This window comes from Mustela nivalis (genome assembly GCF_964662115.1).
Source record: "Mustela nivalis genome assembly, chromosome: 4".
Lineage (NCBI taxonomy): Eukaryota > Metazoa > Chordata > Mammalia > Carnivora > Mustelidae > Mustela > Mustela nivalis.
In genome coordinates, this window is record NC_139023.1 from 111,035,549 (window position 1) to 111,056,323 (window position 20,775).

Genomic DNA, 20,775 nt, shown 5'->3' on the forward strand with positions numbered 1-20,775 from the left:
TTTTTGGCTATTATGAATAATGTCGTTATGAACATCTGCATACAACTTTCTTGTGGGCACTAGTTTCTCATTTAATTTAGGATATGTACCCAGGAGTGAAATTTCTGGGTGATAATTTCTGGGTGATTAACCTTTTGAGGAAATGCCCAACTGTTTTACAAAGTGACTGCACCATTTTATATCCCAGAAGTAGTGTATGAGGGTTCCAAATTCTCCACATCCTTGATACCTGTTATTATCTTTTTTGTTACAACCATCTGAGTGGAAGTAGGATCTCATGGCATTTTGAATTGAATTTCACCTATACCTAATGATATTTAGTTTCTTTTCATGTGATTATTGATCACTTGTATATATTCTTTGGGGAAAAATCTGTCCTTTCCCATTTTTAAATGGGGCTAATAATCTTTTTCCTATTAATTTGTAAGAGTTCTTCATATAACCTGGACACAAATTCATTATCAGATACATGATTTGCAAATGTATTCTCTTTTTCTGTAGGCTTATTTTTTTCATTTTCTTGATTGTGTGCTTAGAAGCATGATTTTTTAATTAGTGAGATCAATTTTATTATTTTTTATTGTCACATACTTTTGGTGCTACATCTTAAACTATTGCTTAATCTTATGAATATTTCTATATAATTATTCTCTAGATCAATAAATGATATTTCATTCCTCAATATGATCGAAACTATATTCCAACTAATAGTGATAAGAATTCCCATTTATCTGCATCATTGCCAAATCTTGGTAATCTCAGACTGTCAATTATTTTGCCAATTGACTATAACTTGGTAGCAGACATTTCACAAACTGAATAAGAATGCTGACAATTGTATCCTTGAATTTGTGAATTATAAGATTGCAAATGAAGTATATCAGTGACTATTATACTTTAAGAATGCTGCTTTCTTCTTTACCCCTAAACAATTCTTTCTTTTTTTAAAGATTTTATTTATTTATTTGACAGATAGAGATCTCAAGTAGGCAGAGAGGCAGGGAGAGAGAGAGAGGAGGAAGCAGGCTCCCCGCAGAGCAGAGAGCCCGATGTGGGGCTCGATCCCAGGACCCTGGGATCATGACCCGAGCCGAAAGCAGAGGTTTTAACCAAATGAGCCACCCAGGCACCCACCCCTAAACAATTCTTATGATTTTTTATATAATATAGTAATGATTCACTGAAAGCCATGGGAATAAGAAACAAGGAATCCAGACTAAGAACTAACATTATAGAATTTTTGGAGGGTAGTTTTGCTCAAGTATCTTGAAAGTACAAATACGTGATATGAAATCCTCAGCAGATCTTTAAAACCCCTTATGTAGCAAATACAAGAATCCAAACCAAGCTACAGGACAAATGAACAAATATTTTCATTCGATTTGAAAGAAAAAAAAAAAAAAAACCCAGTCTGGATTCTCAATTACTGAAGAAACAGTCAGTGGAAAGGTAGAAAAATTATGATAAACACCACAGAAATTTTACCTGGTAAAGACAGCTCATCAATTATTCTAAAACATTCTACAACAACAGTCCAAAACCATAAAACCAAATGTGTAAATCTAAAGGATCCCAGTACAAATGACATCTTACAATGGGAAGGAACAACGACCTTATAATTTTAGCATTAAGAAATAAATCTGTAGAAGTGTTAGCCCTCACTCTCAAGGTGTAAAGCTGCAGATCACATTTCTTGTTTGCACTAACAGCTACTCAGGATAGTTTACAAGTAATCTCTAGCTTAACATTTGCCGGAAATCTTGGGAAGAAGAATAAGAAAAGGATGCCCCATTCTTCAATGCAGGATGCAAATTTTTTTTTCTAAAAAGTAACTCAAACTTCTTCCTAACTTTGTCTTCTCACCTCAGATGGCAAGGTATGGTGGCTCAGAACTGTGGATAATTTGCAGTTCCATAAGCACAAAGTTAGGACATTCGAAAAGTGGTTGAATATCGAGTATCTTTTATATATTAGCATGTATTTCAATAAATAGGAAAACTAAAGCGGAGGTCTTTGGTTCTGAGTTTTATTCATACTCTGAAATACTCATGGTGGGGGGAGTATGTATTTTTATAATCTATTTCTTAAATAAAATGTTCATATGGCAAAGGCTTCATTTCAAACCTCTAAACATTCAGTCTGAACAGCAAATTTAGACATCAAATTTAAATGTTGTTCCCAAAAGAACACAAACTACACCTGGAAACCCAAGTTCTGGTTCTGGCTCTAGAAGTGACAGACTTTCGAAAAGTAATCTGACAACTGCGTGCCTCACTGCCCTAAGTTGTGAAAATGGGAAAACACAAGAAGGGCGTTAAAATGAACAAGGTCTTTTTAAAATGTAGGGGCCTGTAACATATATTTCTGCTGGGTTTATTTTAGATTGATCAGATGTTTGTTTATATAATGGCACTTTATTTTCTGTTAAAGGAAACGCTCGGCTCCATCATCCCACACACAAACTACTTCCGTTCTTACATGAAAGGAAATTCCTTTTCAAGGTTCACAGTACATTAGAGACAGCTGCATGGCTGAGCTTCCTCCAGAAACTTTAAAAAGCTGCAGATGTAGCCCATGCATGACATGGATCATGGAATGAGACAATCTGAAGCATGCAGATTGCCCCTTCTCTTACCCTCTTTCAATGTTATATTTGCCGAGCTTGTTGCTCACCTACGTTAAGTGGGAGTGTGTGTGTTGTGTGTGTGTGTGTGTGTGTGTGTGTGTGTGTGTTTATTTTAAATCAAGTCCCTGAGAGAAGGCAGGAGCTCTCTAAAGTGACTATCTTGAGTGCTAATTTCCAAAGCAAGATAAGGTAAAAAGTACATTTCCAGTTAATGACATTCTAACAACAGACAGTCACTACCTATTAGCTTCCAAAGAGGCAATCCTCACACCAACCACACATTCCCTGGCTGTTTCCATATAGCCCTGGAACTCAGAAGTGTTTGTCTGGAAAACTCAATTCTGAACTAAGAACCAGCAAAAGAAGAACACTAAACTATGATCGTTAAGAATTCTGGTATGGAACTTTTTCAGCAGAAGCAAAGGAGAGAGTTATAACTCAGTTTGTGTTCAGAAAAGTCCCCCAGACCTCTATATGGCCAAAAGACCAACTATCTTAATTGGGAATAACATGCTGAATGTAACTGGAGGTGCGTACAGGGCTCAGGAGTGACCATGCTCTAAAACGATTTCCAGGAATCTACCGGGTGTCCAGTGACTTTTTTGGAGAAAAAAATTAATTAATGCATCTGAGAAAGAAACCAGAAATTTGGGAGTCTCATTTCTGTTTCCCTCTCCCAGAAATCCTTCTGGAGCATTCCAAGTAAGTTAAGACTTGATATCCCTTCATCATTAGGAGCACAATTTTACTAGTGCTAGAACAACTGCTTGATTAAACAACAGGTCCCAGTAATATAACATTTCCTGAAAGAACAGTTACACTGGATATGTGGTTAAGCCATTTTTGAGACAAATTCTGACAATTCCTTTCAAATACACATTACTAACATAGGTTCTTCTTCTGGTCAGAAAAGGGAGTTTAGAGGTTTTGTCTGTAGGTATAGAAAGAACTGAAATTTGTTAACTCCAATCCAGTGTTTCCCGGACCCCTTGAGGTAGCTTCATCAACTGCAGCTTTCTGGGCTCAGTTCTGAGATATTTGGTTTAGTAGATCTGGCATAGGGTGGAAGGAACTGCATCTCAAAAATGACTCCGTGATTCTGATGTAGGCAGTATGGTGAACCACCCCATGAGGAAAACTGCAGACTCCTTGTTTCTTAAATGGATGACTGAACATTGCTCACGGGTTCATCCTCAAGAGCCACTGAGCGGCCTCCAGCGGGCACGCTCCGAAACACCTGCGGAAACCCTCCAGTCATGCCCGAGAGAGGCGGAACATCACCTGATTCTGAATTCAGGTCCCTTCCACCACACTGCACCAAGCTGCCACAGAAAAAACACATTGGCCAACTGCTATATTATTGTTGGCAAGCACCAGAATTTGCTCAAAACCTCTGCAAATGAAACCCAGCTGCTTAAGCTCAATACCAGATGTCTTCTACAATGTGTGGCTTTGATAGATTAAATTGAGCATAAGAAAGAGATGAAATATACGAAAATCTAATTTGCAAGATGTTTGTCATGAAGTCTGTGGAACAAAAAAAGACGGAAAATTATATTTTTCAATGCAAGAGGTTAAGTGAGGAAGATTAATAATATGCATAATAGCTGCTAGAATGCATGTTACGGATAAACAGTTAGTGTACGTTCACAAAATCCACACCAAACGCCATCTCCAGAAATGCCCACTGAGAGAATGTCATGTGTCTGTGAAATCACATGATTGAGCACGAGCATCCTTCTTCCTTTAGACCCACTCCCCAATTTGAACACGTTTTCACTCAGGGCCTAGGAAATTAGGTAGGAAATATTTAGTGATATTCTCTGATTTCAATAAACTGTAATAATCCTGCAAAAACATCCATATAAGAAACACATGTGTGTGGCTACGTATATATGTAGAGGTAAAAAGGCAATTTGTTTAGCAGCCTCAGTTAAGTGACCGCCCCCCCCCCCCCCCCCCGCCTTTCTGCTGTTACCATGTCACCCGGAACGCTCTGTTGTTGTTGTTTCCAGACCACTGCCCCGGTCTCAATAGCTTGGGCGGATTTCAGAGCCCCCGTTAAACTCGGAGAGCCACTCAAGTATTCTGCCAATGAGCTCCTGCACATTCCCTCCCTCAAATGAGCTGATGGTTCAAAGGTAAATATAGCATATTACATTTATAATATTAACCTTTTTTTAAAAAATAGAAACATAAAAGAATTTTGTAATGGAATGTGAAAACAATACTCAATTGAGCATATTAACATGAACCGAGACAAACATTTGGTTGGGATTTAGCCCCATAATAAAGTACCTAATCATTAAAATGGTGGGCAATTATAAATGGCAAGTTACTATTTTTTTTCATTTTTGAGAAATAAACTGTCTTAGTTTTCCTTTAGAGAGAAATCAAAATAAAGCTAAACACTTTAGTAAAGACCTAGTTTGATCATGAATATTTCTACAAACATAGTAACAGAAGGATAATCTCCTGCAGAGTTTGCAAAACAAACCTGGCCTCAGATTTTCTGAGGCTCCGCTGCTATTGGCCTTGGCATAGCTCATATCTGAAGGTAAACATAAAAGGCCAGGAAGAAAAAAAAAGATCTCTTGTTATGCTAAATTGCTTCACACTTCGTTGGTATCTCATCAATGCAATTCCCACAACATAGAAGTGTCACAGATGATGCAAAAGTGATGTAAGTCACTGTTTCCTTATATGTAAGGCTCCCGTTAAAATTGTAAAGATACTAAGATGAATATGAGACATTGTGTACTACAGGATACTATGAACTATGTGTACTGAAAAACTATGAGCCAAAACCAGTTTTCTGCATGTACTCATGAGGTTTTTAAAAATCTCATGAATTAGATAGCTGTATCAATTTTCCGCCAGACTCCAGAAGGGATCAAAAGCATAGTTTCAGATATACAATTCCCAGAATCTGAACAAATGAAAAATGTATACTGCTCACCTAAAACTTGCAGCCTCTTTAGGGATCATAATGCAAAATTTACAAAAGGTTCTTTGTGCCATGTAAAATTTACAACTACCTTTTTAATCAAGGAGTGAAAATTATATGCAACAATCCAATAGAACTAGTCTTCCAAGTGGTTGCACTACTTGTTTTACATATAATTTTTGCCACCAATTTGGTATCTTGAATTTTCTAGATAGCATCTTCTTTATAGAGAAAAAAAAAAGTCATACCATTTCATTTACTGCTAAAATAATTCTGTAGAAACTACAGAAATATAGTACCATTATTTTTGGTAGTAACATTTTCTGGATACCAAAATTCATATAAAAATATTAGAGTGTTTTGTATAATTTTCCTACTCATACAGCTAATAACTCAGCAGCCAGGAGGAATTCATTTATGAACAAAAGAGCACTAGAAATATTCATGTCATTATTACAAATGACAATGGCAACTACATCAGAGGTTTTTGATTGTCAATCTAATCCAAAACTGCTTCTTAAAAACTTCTGCCCAGGGCATCTGTTGTTGGGTGGCCATCTTGGTACTGAGTTACTGCACACATCCCAGCTGGGTTAAGTACGATTACCATAAGGGTCATCAGCCAATCAAATTCTCTCTCCAAAAAAATTAGAAGTAAGAGGCAGTGAAACATTTATCAGTTAACTCTACAGAACTAAGCAAAAAATGTCTTGGAATAACAGGGAACGCAGGCTAATGAGTATGGCTAGGGAGGTAGTCTTCTCTATATGCACTGGGGATACAGTAATAAATAAAATAGGCATAGCTTTTCCTCTAAGAAACTGAACTTCCAGGAGGAAAGTGACATGTATAATGATACGTCATGATATGTTCTATAAAAGAAAAATAAAACTTACAATGAGGGATAATATCAAGGGGCTCTCACTTACTTTGGATTGTTGAGGAAAATTTAAGTTGATATTTAAGCAAATGGATAAGCGAGAAGCAAAGAACTGTCCAGGCCCTGGAAACAGCACATATATGTGAAACATCCATGGGGGTTAAAAGGTTTGGATGATTTCAGACAAGGAAAGACCCATGCGGTTGATGATCAATAGTTAGGGAGATGAACTGGGAGTTAGGGGCTGGCAGACACCACACCCTGCCAGCCAGGTAAAGATCTGAATTTCACCCTAAACGCAAGAGGTCTCCATTAAAGAATTCTAAAAAGAAAGAAGTAAAGAGACAGAGTCATATAGAGGAAAGAAGAGGGGAAGCCCCTCAGAGACACAGATGAGTAGAAACTCAGACCTTCACCGCTTCTGTGTCCTACCAGGCCTGTGTTTCTGTCAGCTACTCAACTTCTTTCTGTACTCAAGTATTAGCAATACTAATAATGTGATTTTACATGAAAAGTTAACTATTACTGAAGGAATGTGACAGAGATGATATCAAGTAGAGAGATCAGTTAACCCAAAAGCCACAGCCTCTCCAATGTTAAAAGAAAAATCATGGGGTCTAAAAACAAGACTAAGGTTATTCTGAGCACATGGTCAAAAAATAATCTTTAGAGATTTTTTTTTTTAAGATTTTATTTATTGGGGCACCTGTGTGGCTCAGTAGGATCAAGTCCCACATTGGGCGCTCTGCTTGGCAGGAGCCTGCTTCCTCCTCCCTCTCTGCCTACTTGTGATCTCTCTCTGTCAAATAAATAAATACATTCTTAAAAAAAAAAGATTTTATTTATTCATTTGGTGGAGAGAGACTGTGAGAGAGGGAACATAAGCAGGGGGAGTAGGAGAGGGAGACACAGGCTTCCTGCGGAACAGGGAGCCCAATTCTGGGCTCAATCCCAGGACACTGGGATCATGACCTGAGCCAAAGGCAGACGCTTAACAACTGAGCCACCAGGCATCCCTAGAGATTTTAATATGAACATTTCTACAACAACAACAACAACAAACACTAAAATGGAAAATGTAACTATTTCACAGATGGAAAAAATAATAATCAAGAACCGAAAAGTCCATCTGAACCCAAAATATAGCAAAAGAAAGCTTGGTAGGCTATCTAACTGATTAAGATAATTTCCTTATAACTAACTGCCAATATACTTTGTCTTATTTAAGGATTTTCCCTGTGTCCTGTATGAATTCTAAAAACAGGTATGTATTTGAAAAATTAGGGGACAAAAAAACATATTCACAATTTGTTCCTGGCAGTTCTAAGTCAATAAAAGATTAGTAAAATGTTATTTCAAGAAAAAAAAAAATGTCATTTCAGATTCAACTAGCTTAGAGGCCAAAGGGGGGGCGGGGAAACCTTTGAGTATTCTGATCTAAAGCTATTATTCTTCCAGAAGCCCTCAGATATTTGTGATTTTAAAGCTTAAAAAGTATGTATGCACTGATACACACAAACAAGCACACACACAGTTCACATCTATGATTGCCGCCATTAAAGAATATAACTTCCTATAATAAAAGTAAAGCCAAATATTTGGAGTTTGTGCTCAATAGTTATGTGAATGTCTATTATCCAATATACTCTGAAGAATTTAAGTTGAGAACTATAGTTTAGTCACTTTCCTCCCAGGTAAATTACCACAGAGATCAAATTTCTTACATCTGTGATGCTCACCACAACTTGCAGTTACTGCCGATTAATAGCCTGAGATTAATTGTTGGAAGTGCCACATAATAGCTGTAGGAGAAAACATTTTAAACACAGACCCACATTTATGCATTTAACAGCTGTGTTGGTCTAACAGTTCAGATTTTCACTGTATTTTGCCATATGGTAACAAGGATCATTTTTCACTTAAAAATATTACCAAAAATTGATGCCCTATAGCAATATTGCCATTCCCGTTTTGAAACCACACATTCACAGACCATGTCTGTTATCCACCTGTTATTATACTCTCTACTGGCCTTAATTTTAGTTAAAATATTTAATAACATAGTTTTTTTTTAAATTTTAAATGAGTGCCAACCAGATCAAACACAGATATTATAAATAAGAAACCTATAGAGTAGGACCTGGCAATGAAGAGGCAGAACGCAATAATGCAATATCTGGGTTCTATAAAACTGTTGGAGCCAGAAAGACTGGGACTTATTTTTGTTCCCCAGGCTTAGGGATTTTCCTGTATTCAAAAACAGCTGATTACTTCCTATCTCACCTTTTTTTTTTTTCCTATAACTCATTATTGATGGAGAATTACTCCTAAGGACAAAAAGTTGGCTACCAATTTTGACTTTAATCTGACTGCTGAGATAATTTATGACCATGATTTTATGGAGGGGGAAGGGACAGTAGAAATGTTCACATATATATTTAACAGGAAGCTAAATAAAAGTCTCACCCTTTTAAATGCCAGAACATGAGGCCCATCCATGTCAGGAAAGGCACACTGTTGCCACCAATGTGTTAGAACAATAAACAGAAAGAGTCCTTTAGTTTTTAGGTCTGTCAGTTGATCACGTTTATAACCTCACTAAATTCCTTTGGCACGACTTAAGAAGAATAGTAGTGACCAAAGTGATACTTTAATACTGTTTACCCATTGCACTACATTCGCCACGATTGCCTGCGATTTTCTAACTGTGTTTTAAAAATAAAGGGGCAGCTCAATCCTCAAAAGAAAACATTTCACAAGTAGAAATGAACACTGCAGATTTTCACCACTCCAGGTCCTATTTTCACTTTTAGAAAAAGGCAATTCTGCATTTGATGATTCTAGCTTTAAAAAAAAAAAAATCCATCTGGGAAGCAATTGGCAATGTGCCAATATAAAAAACCACAAAGTTCAAATCTTCTACCAAGATGTACCTTTGTCTCCTTTTTTCTTAAGCCTGGATCTCCTTAAAGGAAACATTCAAAATACGATTTAAGCAACGATAAGATTTAAGATGAGTCACCTACCCGTGGGCCACCCTAACTATTCTATTCCAAGTGAGAATTCTCTTTTCCATGTTCTGTGACTCTACAGAGACTGGTTCCATTTATGGTAGAACTGGAGTGTTGTACATATTTCTTTCATATAAAACTTTCAGGTTTCCATAGTATAATCAACAAAATATTTGTATTAGCCAGATGCTCACGTTCTCCAAATGTCTCAAGCTGTCATTTTGAAATACATTTACTTTTAAGAAGAATTAAAGGTCTCAGAACAATACTCTTGGCTTTGCCATTCACTTAAGAATCACAACCACTTCACTGTATTTACCAGTTTTGTGATCTTCATTTTTACTAAAATACATGCAGAATCAATGATCATAAAGCATTACAAGTTATCAGTGAATAACAACTTTGATAGTCAAAGTTGCTTAGTCTTGATTAAACTAATAGTCCTTGTCTGTAGCACATTTTGTCTTCATGGGGGCAAAATTATAAAAACCAGGAAGCTTATTTTTTATAAAACTATTAAAAAGTTTACAGGTAGAGAAACTCCTTTAAAAAAAAAATTAAAAGTTCATTTGTGACAAAGCTGGAAATACATGTTAGGATTTAGTATGCCAATCACACTAAGGTGAGTTATCAGAGTCTTTTTTAAAATCAGGTCTCGATTTACATTTCCAGCTTGGGTGTCCCCTATTTCTGCATAAACTATTAACAGTAATATGAATAGTAACAAATGCTCAGGAAATACTATGTGTTACAGATGCTGCTCTAAGTGCTTTACATGCACGTGCCCATTTAGTAATCAAATTGACCCTAAGGTAAGTATTCTTATTATCCCTATTTTACAGCTGAGAAAATTGAGGAACTAATAAGATATCTTTAAGTGGTAGAGCTAAGATGCAAACATTCTGGGTCCAGATTTAATAATCTTAATCACGTTGCTATAGAATAAATCATAGAAACACACACACACGCACGTAAGAGCTCTGGCCAGAGAATTTAAAAGACTGTGTTACCTAGAGAAAGGCAAGGAATGTTCCTAAGCTTCAACCTCCTCACCAGAAAAGTAAAACAGTTCTCCAGTATTATTTTAAGGTACATTTTAACCCTAGTATTTGTGATTGAAAAGTTCAGTGTGTAGCATATGGCCTCTCTTTTTTACTGACATAAACCAATAATGAGTTAAGGTACTCGTATTTTTCAAGGAAAACGCTAAAAGAGTGAAAAATTAGCTTCAGGCAATCACGAAATAGCAGCATGAAGAGAGGAATAAGAATTTCACCTCACATATCATTCCTTGAGCTTTCTGGAACATTCTTAAGAAACAGTTTCCCTGAGGCTTTTCTACTGTCTTCTAGAAGGCACCATATTATTATAACAATTTTTGGAAAATAAATTAGCAAATCAGGTAAATCAACTACCTACTGTTCCTTCATATCACCACATAAAACTCCTTTGGGTCACACTTACCCATGCCAAAAATTAAAAGCTTTTTTTCACAGAGCCAAGACACAACATATAATATTATGCTAATGCCATGGAATATTTGAGATTATGAAACATGTATCTTACAAATGCCAATCAAAAGTACAAGCCAATTGATAATACACACTTTCCAAATAAATAGTATTGCCAAAGTGGTTCTATAAAATGCATTCACAAGGACATGAGACTGAACTGTAAATGCATTTCCATCTCATCCATATTCCTTTTGTCACCTGGCTTAATTTTATACAGCCACTCTCTTCCTATCTCTAACTTCATGACTCCCTCACTGCAAATCACTATAACAGAGAGTTGTTTCAGAAGTTGTTTCATTACATTATCTTTCCTCTATTTTGAAGAGAGTTCATTTGCTTTTACAATTACTCTTTTATTTAAAAGTTTAAAGTAACTTTTAAAAATTGCCACCCCCTCAACTATTAAAACAGCTACACAAATTTAAAAAAAAAAATTGCCATCCTTTAGCCAACTTTATACAAGAATAATTCTAGACAAAATGATCACTAAGCAAGCCTTGTTCTGAAATGTGGACAAACATCTGACCTATTCACAATTTATAATTATTGAGATCATAAAACTGGAGATTTACCCAAGGCATCTACATAAAAGTTATAATGAACTTCAAAGTTAATCAGCTAACCTATAAAATCTAACAGTATTCCCATTTAAATGATCAAAACAAAGTTTATTAGAATTATTTTTGTAAATTCTTCAAATGCAAACTGTCTCAGTATGTTGACAAGCAACTTCACATTCAAAGTTCCAAACTGGATTGGATTGAATTCTTAATTACTAGAAAAAAACAGAAACGTTGATTCCCTTTAAAATCATCCTCCTATGCTATCTAGCAAACTTTTGCCCAAATAGAAAAAAAGGAGTAAAATTACAGAGCAGTTGGAGGATGGGGACTGGAAAGGTTTAGCCACTGTACTTCTGCCCAGAACCTTCCTTTCTGTGATAAAAGCCACACAACCTGACATTAACGCAGCCCCTTGTCAGCACTGTACCAGGGGCACTGATCTTCTTACCCCTCGTGTGCATAGACAGAAGAATGAGCAAGGAAATGTGAAGCTGCCAGTTTAGTTCTTCCAGCCAACCCATTGCGCAGGAGAGCAGTAAATGTGACCCGCCTGTTTCAGCCTCCTGTTTCTTGCCTTTCCTTCTTTCACTGAGCCTTCTCTGTTGCCACTCTTGTCAGAGCTTCCGGCAAGCCTGCCAGCAAGCCTGAGACAGGACCGTGAAAGACAAGCCTGTTACAAACTGGTTCTGTCACCACAGACTTCAACCGATCACCTCGTGGGGAGGACAACAAAGGGCGGTGAGGACCCTGAGCTGGATTGTTTTCTTAAGAAAGGAGCCTGACCCAGCTGCCCACACAAGGGCCAGCGCATGGGGAGGGGAGGAATCTCTCTGCACTGGCCATGCCAAAGTCCCCCAAATCTCTCAGGCAGCTAGGAAGTGACTGCAAAGCCACATGCGCCTGTACTTGGCTGTCATGAAATAGCTTACTTCTTTGTCAAGATTTTTTTTTTCTTGCTAAGAATTGTTCACTGTTTGGGAATTGTAGCAAGACAAGGGAGAAAAAATGCTTTTTTTGATGAGATGATAGAAAGAGTGCAAGAATCCTAAAATGTCATGTTAGGACACTTTTCTCACATGACTATTTAAATAATGGAGCAAATGTCTCTGAATCAAGGGCACAGATATGAAAAAGGGCCCCGTGTAAAGAGTATCTTTAATTAATATTTCAAATTAAAGTATTTCAGTTAAGCTAGTTATTAATCAACTAATTTTAAGTGACTACAGTCTGAGGTTTCCTATGTAGAAAAGTATATGAACCTAACCCATCTTATTAACACAAGTTATTCAATTTTTTAAGATTTATACTGTAATTGTGCCTCAACATAAACTATGAACGATTTGTAAAATTCTACTTTCAATGATATCCCAAGTGGCCTTCTTTTAATACTAAAGAACATTTTTGAAGGCTATTTGTTGTACTTGACTCTGGGAACTGTCAATCCTAGAAGAACAGTAAGAAATATAAATGAATTGACTGTATGTGAAGAAACTACAATGTCACCATAGATATAAACAGAAGTAGTTATTAAAATGCCATCAGTTTACATGATAAAGGATTTATGGTAATGAAATAAGAGACATACTTCAATGTTTATATCTATCTCAGATACCGTCAGAATGTGTTTACTTGATATTTTAAGAATGCTTTTCTTGGAAAAAAAAATCTCTGCCATCTTCTCATTCTTAAGAGAATGACAACCCCACCCCTCCACACACTCTAACACCTCCCAGCACTACCCGACTAGGTGCCATTCAAATCCACATTCCAGTTAGGAATACCAAAAATTGCTTTGCATGAATTTACAAATATGACTCTCAATCCAATGCCCTCAATTCACATTTTCATGAAATAAAATGTAAAAGAAATATAGCATTTTTAATCACATATGAGATTCTGGAATATCCTAAATTTCAGAAACTATACAACCGACTTGTCAGAAGACTTAAGTCGGGGTGGTATCATTTTAGTACCATTTATCTATATCCTTTTCAGCTAAGAAGGGAGACTGAGGCATACTAAAATGTTTAATAATGATCAGGAGCAGAGGTAATATGTGGGAAAAGATGACAAAAATCAAGCAGTAGAATCTCCTGTTCAAACCTTCTATATTCGGCTCAGAGCCACATCACAACATGGTTCCACTGCCAATTTGGAACCCAGCCTTGAGCTTTGAGAGGATGAGTGAATGGCTGAAATGTGGGACAGCTCCCACTGCTCGCATTTCCCCAATATGAGCATCCATAAATGGTTCAAAGCCTAAAGAGAGAGCTGTTGCTTTCTCCCTAGAATCCTAATTCAGTACAAAGCAATTCATGCCAGCAATCATTTCTAATTTTGTACTACGTGCTCGCTAGAAATAACTGTACTCAAGCAGTTTACAGTACCACAGTAAAAACAGTATATATAATAGAGAACTGTGAAGAATGTAACATTTTAAGATGAAGTGTCCTCAAATGGAATAAAGATGGAAAATCAGAGTAAGAGATGGATTAGACTGGGCCACAGAACTGAAGGGAGAGCTGGATGTTGAATTAAAATTGAATTTATACAGCAATAGAGGAGATGGAAAGGAAGAAATTATATGAGCAAGGATTAGAGGTAGGATTAAATATTTCATTTGGGGTAATAGCATGAGAAGAAAAATCTTACTGGAGCAGACTGCTCCTATTAGTAAATGGCTGGAGAGAAACCTAGACAGAGTGGAACCAGACGGTGCAGGACGCAAAACATAGATTACAGAGTTTAGACTATATATTACATAAATAACTAAAGGCTTTTGAATATGGACCAGTTCGATTAATTTAAAAAAAAAAAAAGGATTTAGAAATTCAGCATATAGTAGAGTCTCTGAACCTGAGCTTCTAACTCTGAGGAGAATCGAAAATCAGAAGCTTGAAGAGGGGCTCCCAGTTAGTCCAACTTTTTGGTAATGCAGACTTCCTCCTTTCATTTTTATACTAAGAAATTCAAAATGAATTTATCCATATTAACTTCCTCCGTTCTGCCTTTTATTGTTTAATATATGCTGGGTGCCAACGATGAAAGAGATGTTCTATAAAATGTATAGTTATGGTCCAGACAATAAGGCTCAAAAGATATAATAAAACCACCCCCAGATTGGCATATGACTTAAGCCACTCACCCTGCAGTACACACCAAAGGAGGCTTCAAAGGAAGTTCTCAGAGAATATTAACAGAAAGGTGTCCATTTCAAACACGAGAGAAGGGTAAGGAAAGGGAAAAAGGAGGACCACAGCTAGTACTGCCCGTATGAGTAGAATGTGCACTGCTACCTGCCAACTGTCAAATTCTTCAACAGATCTGCTCATTCTAGATTTATGGAACCTGAAGTCAAGAGCCTAGTTGTGCTATCCGTGTAGCCTTGGACAAATCATGTGAACTTTGTTCTACACTTTGGCCATTACCTACCATAGAGTGTTATACAGATTAGACAAGTCTATGAGTATTAATTACTGAATATGGTGCCCAGAACAAAGATAAATATCAGAAAATGGTCAATTTCGAAAACACTCTCATTAATCACTCCCCTGCTTCCTGGCCAAAAAAAAAAAAAAAAAGAGGGCACCTGGGTGGCACAGTGGGTTAAGCCTCTGCCTTCAGCTCAGGTCATGATCTCAGGGTCATGGGATCGAACCCCGCATTGGGCTCTCTGCTCAGCAGGGAGCCTGCTACCCCTCCCGCACCTGCCTCTCTGCCTACTTGTGATCTCTCTGTCAAATAAATAAATAAAATCTTTAAATTAAAAAAAAAAAAAAAGAAAAGAAAAGAAAAGAAAAATCCCTTGTTAACAGCAATGTTCTTTAATGTAACATTTGCCTAACTGTTCACTCATAAACAATGTGATCACTAACACAAAGATACAAATTGTGTCTTATGTTAGTTAAATCAGGTTTTAAAAATCCGAATTACACCTGCAAAGGCAAATGTTTAATCCATCTACTTTTACTTAATTCATTGAGCATTCATACAATTGAAGTAGATGTATATGACATTACTGTTTTAACAATTTCAATCTGTGACTCATTCTCACATAGAAACTCCCCAAATGCACTGATTTTATGTATATATGAAGTTTTTAAACTGAACTGGGGGAACTGTATCTAGTAATGGGATAGGAGACCATTTAAGAGACAGTACCTGCCTGCAGGACCCAACTGCCCCTGTAAGTTGAGGACAGATGTACAGTGGAATAATAACTGTGCAGGACAGCCACTGCCCGGGAATGGCAGGAAAACGAAAAGTACAATGGACAAAGATGCATTCGGACTGGGGGTGGGGACTGGACTTGCGGGGGAGGAGGCATGTCAACTAGGTCTTCAAAGATAAGCAGGAATTCACTGAGTAAAGGGAGGGCAAAGGAAGCCTAAGCAAAGGGAATGGCGAAGAAAAGAGACTCAGGAATAAGAAAAAGAGCAATGTCCGCTGAGAGAACAGGGGAGCCCGGATATGCCTGGAGAACAGACAGATGTTAGAGGGAACGCAGATGGGAGAAGGTAGGAAAGGGCCTCTGTCTCACAATGTGATTTTGTGGGAAGGCATGCCTTCATTTCTGGAGGAGATATTTGCACAGTTTATTTTCCATCGTGCGAACTAACTACAACTACTTCTCGGAGCTGATTACATTTCAAAAGAAACCATGAGGTTGTGAAAACTACGATGATAAGTACATTCCTTTGTATGTAAGAAAATGTTAGCAATATCCTTTTAATCCTTGATAAGAACAACAAAGTGTTATTTTCTTTATTATTTGAAAGTCCCTGCAAATACTGTTTGGAACAACATTAACTTTTTAATTAAACTTCTGTTCAAACGCACAGGCACATAAAAACAACAGTTGTTTCCTTCTTCCTTTTGCAAGCTATAGCATTTTAGGACCCTACCATTCCATTGAGTTTTGCCCTAAAATATTTTCTTTAAACTTTTCAGAATTATACTGGCTCATTCATCTTCTGACTCTGATTTTCAGCCACATACTCACACAATGACACAAAAAGCTACTGCATTACGGGGGAGCACATGAACAATAGAACTTACATGTACAAAAACATTTCTCCTGACTCTGGGGTTTATAACGACCGCAACTTCGGCCACATTCACGCCGCCTCCTACCTCCCCACCCCGGTCTCATTTGCAGCCTTCCACATCACTGGTCATTAACAAGTCGAAGCTCCCTTCGGCTGCCCAGTGAAAGACCAGCACATATAAACAATCCCTTCCTCCCTCTGACAAGTGACACATTATTCTGAGCACGTCTCCTCTCTGCTTTCATTGCTCTGCCAACGTCCCCCGTGAGTGGGAAGGGGTAAAAGGAGAGAGAAAATATCCCACAACTTGTCTAAAGCGTGTAGAGGATGATTTGTGTTCTTACTTACGGGATATGACTGTCACTGTTGATCTGCTTTCAGGCCTAGATTACGTGTGATAAGGGCTGACCTTCTTTAAGTATTCACACATTATGCACTCATGGAGAGCAGGCAGGACACAAAAGTCCTTCAGATGTTCTGGACATCAATCAAGTGCACAGCATGGAGCCTGCCAAACTTTTCTTCCATTTACTTGGGGAGAGGAAGGGGAGTCCAAGACAGACTTAATAAAGTTTAAAGCTGTGCCACAGTATATTTGGGGAGACCATTGTTATTAAAAGGGTGCTGTTTGAAAAAAATTCTCTATAGTTACGACAAGCAACAAAGACATTCATACACAAATATAAAGAGACCACTAGGTTTCACTGCAGCTTTAAAATTTTAAAACTTTTACTATACAACAACCAGGTCTCGATCACTTGAGCAGATTGCCTTTTTTTTTCCTGAAATAATTGCTCATTAAGGATATATTTCAAAAACTAAAGACATCAATTTTTTGTAGCAGTCATACATAATAGGTACCTTTTTTGAGGCATTTATTAAAGCAATAGAGGAAACCACATTTGTCATGAAATACTCTGAACATATCTTCATGTAATTTAAGCACTAATCATCAACACCACGAACCATTTTCTACCTAACAAATATTATCATTATTAACAGGCTAGAGCCTCAATATTAGGTGACAGACATGACAACATCTTCTGATACAGGCTTTCAATGTTCGTCTTTCACCACTGCTACTCCCCACAACTCGTTAAAGGGATTTGAGATGCCTTTTGAAAAAGAACAAATGAGTCCGAAAATGAATTCTCCTAAAACACTGTAACACTGTGTACTCGGAGGGTATAATTTGATCATCAGCACAACCAAACCCATCATGCAAAATGCTTCAAGGAACTTCATAACAGAATGATATCTTAAATCTATGACAATATCGTTTTCTTACTGATTGCAGAGTTCTTTTTATGAGCTCATGTTAGACCATGAATATAACAAGGCGATGCACAGCCTGCATACAAAATAAGAAGATTAGACACAAAAAGCAATTAACATTAAAGAAGAGAACTAAAGGCAACTTGCATGATTCAACTACCAATGAAAATTAATCCAGTGAATTTGCTAAGTTCTACAGTTAAAATAAAAACCAAATAAAACAAACTTCTAGAGCACCCCGGGATTCCCAAGCTGGCATAATTTTGTCCAGTTTATTATCTGGATTCAGTATCACTCAACTAAAGGCTAAGATCAAACCTGTACCCTAGTGATAACCAGCCAGGTGATACATAAGATGTGAGACTATTCTTGACATTAATCACTAAAGAGGAATCCTTCACCTGATCGGTACGATCACCTCAGACCACAAACTAAAACTGAATGGGAGGAGAATGTCTTGGCAGGAGTTGGCAAGCAAGGAACTCAGGAAGACAAATCGAGTTATTTCTAGATAGAATATAGAATGATGGTGATGCAAATGAGACATACCATTGCTGAACTTTTTTTTTAAGATTTTATTTATTATTTATTTGACAGACAGAGATCACAAGTAGGCAGAGAGGCAGGCAGAGAGAGAGAGGAGGAAGCAGGCTCCCCACAGACGCAGAAAGCCTGATGCGGGGCTTGATCCCAGGACCCTGGGATCATGACCTGAGCCGAAGGCAGAGGCTTTACCCACTGAGCCACCCAGGTTGCCCCACCACTTGTTGAGCTTTTATGATTTGTCAGGCAAGGGGCGATATACCTAACATCCATTACCTCATTTAATTCTCACTCCCTCCCTGTGTGGTAGGTGATACCATTCACATTTACAGATGAAAATCTACGTGTGCCTAAGCCAACAAGGTCTGGAACTGGTGAAGTCCCAAAAGGATCAGAAACTAGTACTTCATGAGCTAGGGCCCCATATGTTTTCACCCTGCAAGAAGTAACTAAAACAGAAATAGTCCTCTAAGTAGATGGAGGCCTCAGAGATTCTGGGGACTGATGAGACTCATTCAGGGAACATAACTGCCAAAAATGCTGAGGGCTGGAGCAGAAGACCAAACCTACCCATTCAGAAAAGGAGCTCCAGACACCCTGGAAGCCACAGCAATGTACTCAGAGGTCAGCGGTTTCAGACCCAGTGAGAAATGGTCCACTCCTTTACAGCATGTATGTTAGTTCTTGAGAATAATGATAAGCATAAGTAAAACAGATATATTATCATTAATTTAAAGTAGTGTCTTGTAGATACTCTTTGTAACTTCCCCAACAGCTCTTCGACACATGTATTATCGATCATATTTTATAAGCAAAGCAACTAATGTGAGTGAGGGGCCCTGGAGTTAAAGAAGGAGGTTTTACTTCCCCTGAATAGGTCCGTGCCTTAGGAGATACAGGGAGGCAACTCTACAGCCTCAGAAAGGAAAAGTAGATGAGTGACATCACCAGAACAATGTAATGTGGTTCTCTCCTCATCAGATGAGTCTTTTTTGTTTTCACAAAAGAAGCGGTTTTCTTAATACTATGGGAAGGCAGATCTAAAAGATCTACTCTGCACCACTTATAAGCAACTACGTGAGAAAGGGGTTTTTGTTGTCCATTTAAATAACAACAGATATACCCTAGTATCGTCATTATTATTATTAGGTCCCTGACTCCTCAGAATTAAAGAATGAAAATCATAAGCCACTGAAGCTACTAACCTGACTTACCCAAATCTCTATTTCAGTGGTACTTAAAGAATATTTTCTTCTTAATATCAAACTAGTGCTAAAGCATCCCTTTAAAATCAAAATCTCTGGGCACCTGGGTGGCTCAGTGGGTTAAGCCTCTGCCTTCAGCTCAGGTCATGATCTCAGAGTCCTGGGATCGAGCCCCACATCCAGCCCCGCATCCAGCCCCGCATCCAGCCCCGCATCGGGCTCTCTGCTCAGCAGTGAGCCTGCTTCCCCTTCTCTCTCTGCCTGCTGTCTGCCTGCTTGTGATCTCTGTCTGTCAAATAAATAAAACAAAAAATCTTAAAAAAAAAAAAATCAAAATCTCTAGTAGTACCTCTTTGAATTTCGTGCTAGCCATTAAAGAACACCTGAACATAGTTTCATATCAAAATCAATTTCTTAAAGAGGATTACCTACTCTTACTTCATCCTAAAGTCAACCATACACTGAATTTATCCAAACCCAACTTGAACTGATATTAAATAATAGGTAAAAGGAAAATAAATTTTGAACAGAAATGATAACATCAATAAAATTTTATTTTTTCTCCTATGGTGCCTTGTAACTTCCTTTGAATATTCTTTAGAAATAAGGAAGGTACACGTTAGTATACACATCAAAGAAATATAAAAGGAGTTAAAGTATAGATCCTATTTCAACACTTGAATAGTCTATGCTTAAGTGAACACACCATATGCAGACAGCTCTTAGAAAATCCATTTCACTCTTTGGAAAATACCTCATTATGTATAGGAGGGATCAAAAGAGTAAAAAGCTTTTTAAAGTAAAAGAGAAGACATTTGTAATAGAGAAAAGCTTTCTTTTTATTTGGCATATATTAGCTTTTCCATAGCAAGACTCAAGAATAGTGCTGCCAGCAGATGATTTCTGAATAGATTTAGCTCTTAGTAGTTTTTTAGAAATTGATGCTAGAAGAAATACAAAAACTGCAGAAAGCCAACTTTCTATTTAAAGTGACATTTAAACTGTGTGCTTATAAAAGTGTTTTTAATAAAAGAAAAAAAAATGCCATGATTTTTAGTTCAGATTCATGACATGTTAAATCCTTTTCCTCTCTTCTATCAGCCAGAAGTCAATTATGTATATTGAAATTCTTTCTTAATGACATATGGTTGATACCAAAAGGA

General features: G+C 37.4%; 1 protein-coding gene across 10 annotated transcripts in view; it reads right to left on the reverse strand.

Annotated features, from left to right (window-relative positions):
• The window catches only part of BMPR1B (bone morphogenetic protein receptor type 1B), a 399,701-nt gene that overhangs the window by 95,062 nt on the left and 283,864 nt on the right, over nucleotides 1-20,775 (reverse strand). The window contains exon 1 of one of the 10 annotated variants that reach the window (XM_082728078.1): nucleotides 16,600-16,733. The exons of 7 other annotated variants lie outside the window; for them this stretch is intronic. In XM_082728078.1, the coding sequence (XP_082584204.1) occupies nucleotides 16,600-16,693 (94 nt within the window). In that variant the 5' untranslated portion in view covers nucleotides 16,694-16,733. Of the gene's footprint in view, nucleotides 1-11,989; nucleotides 12,227-16,599; nucleotides 16,734-20,775 lie in introns of those variants that run through there. 2 more of the 10 variants (XM_082728085.1, XM_082728082.1) reach the window with 2 other exon arrangements.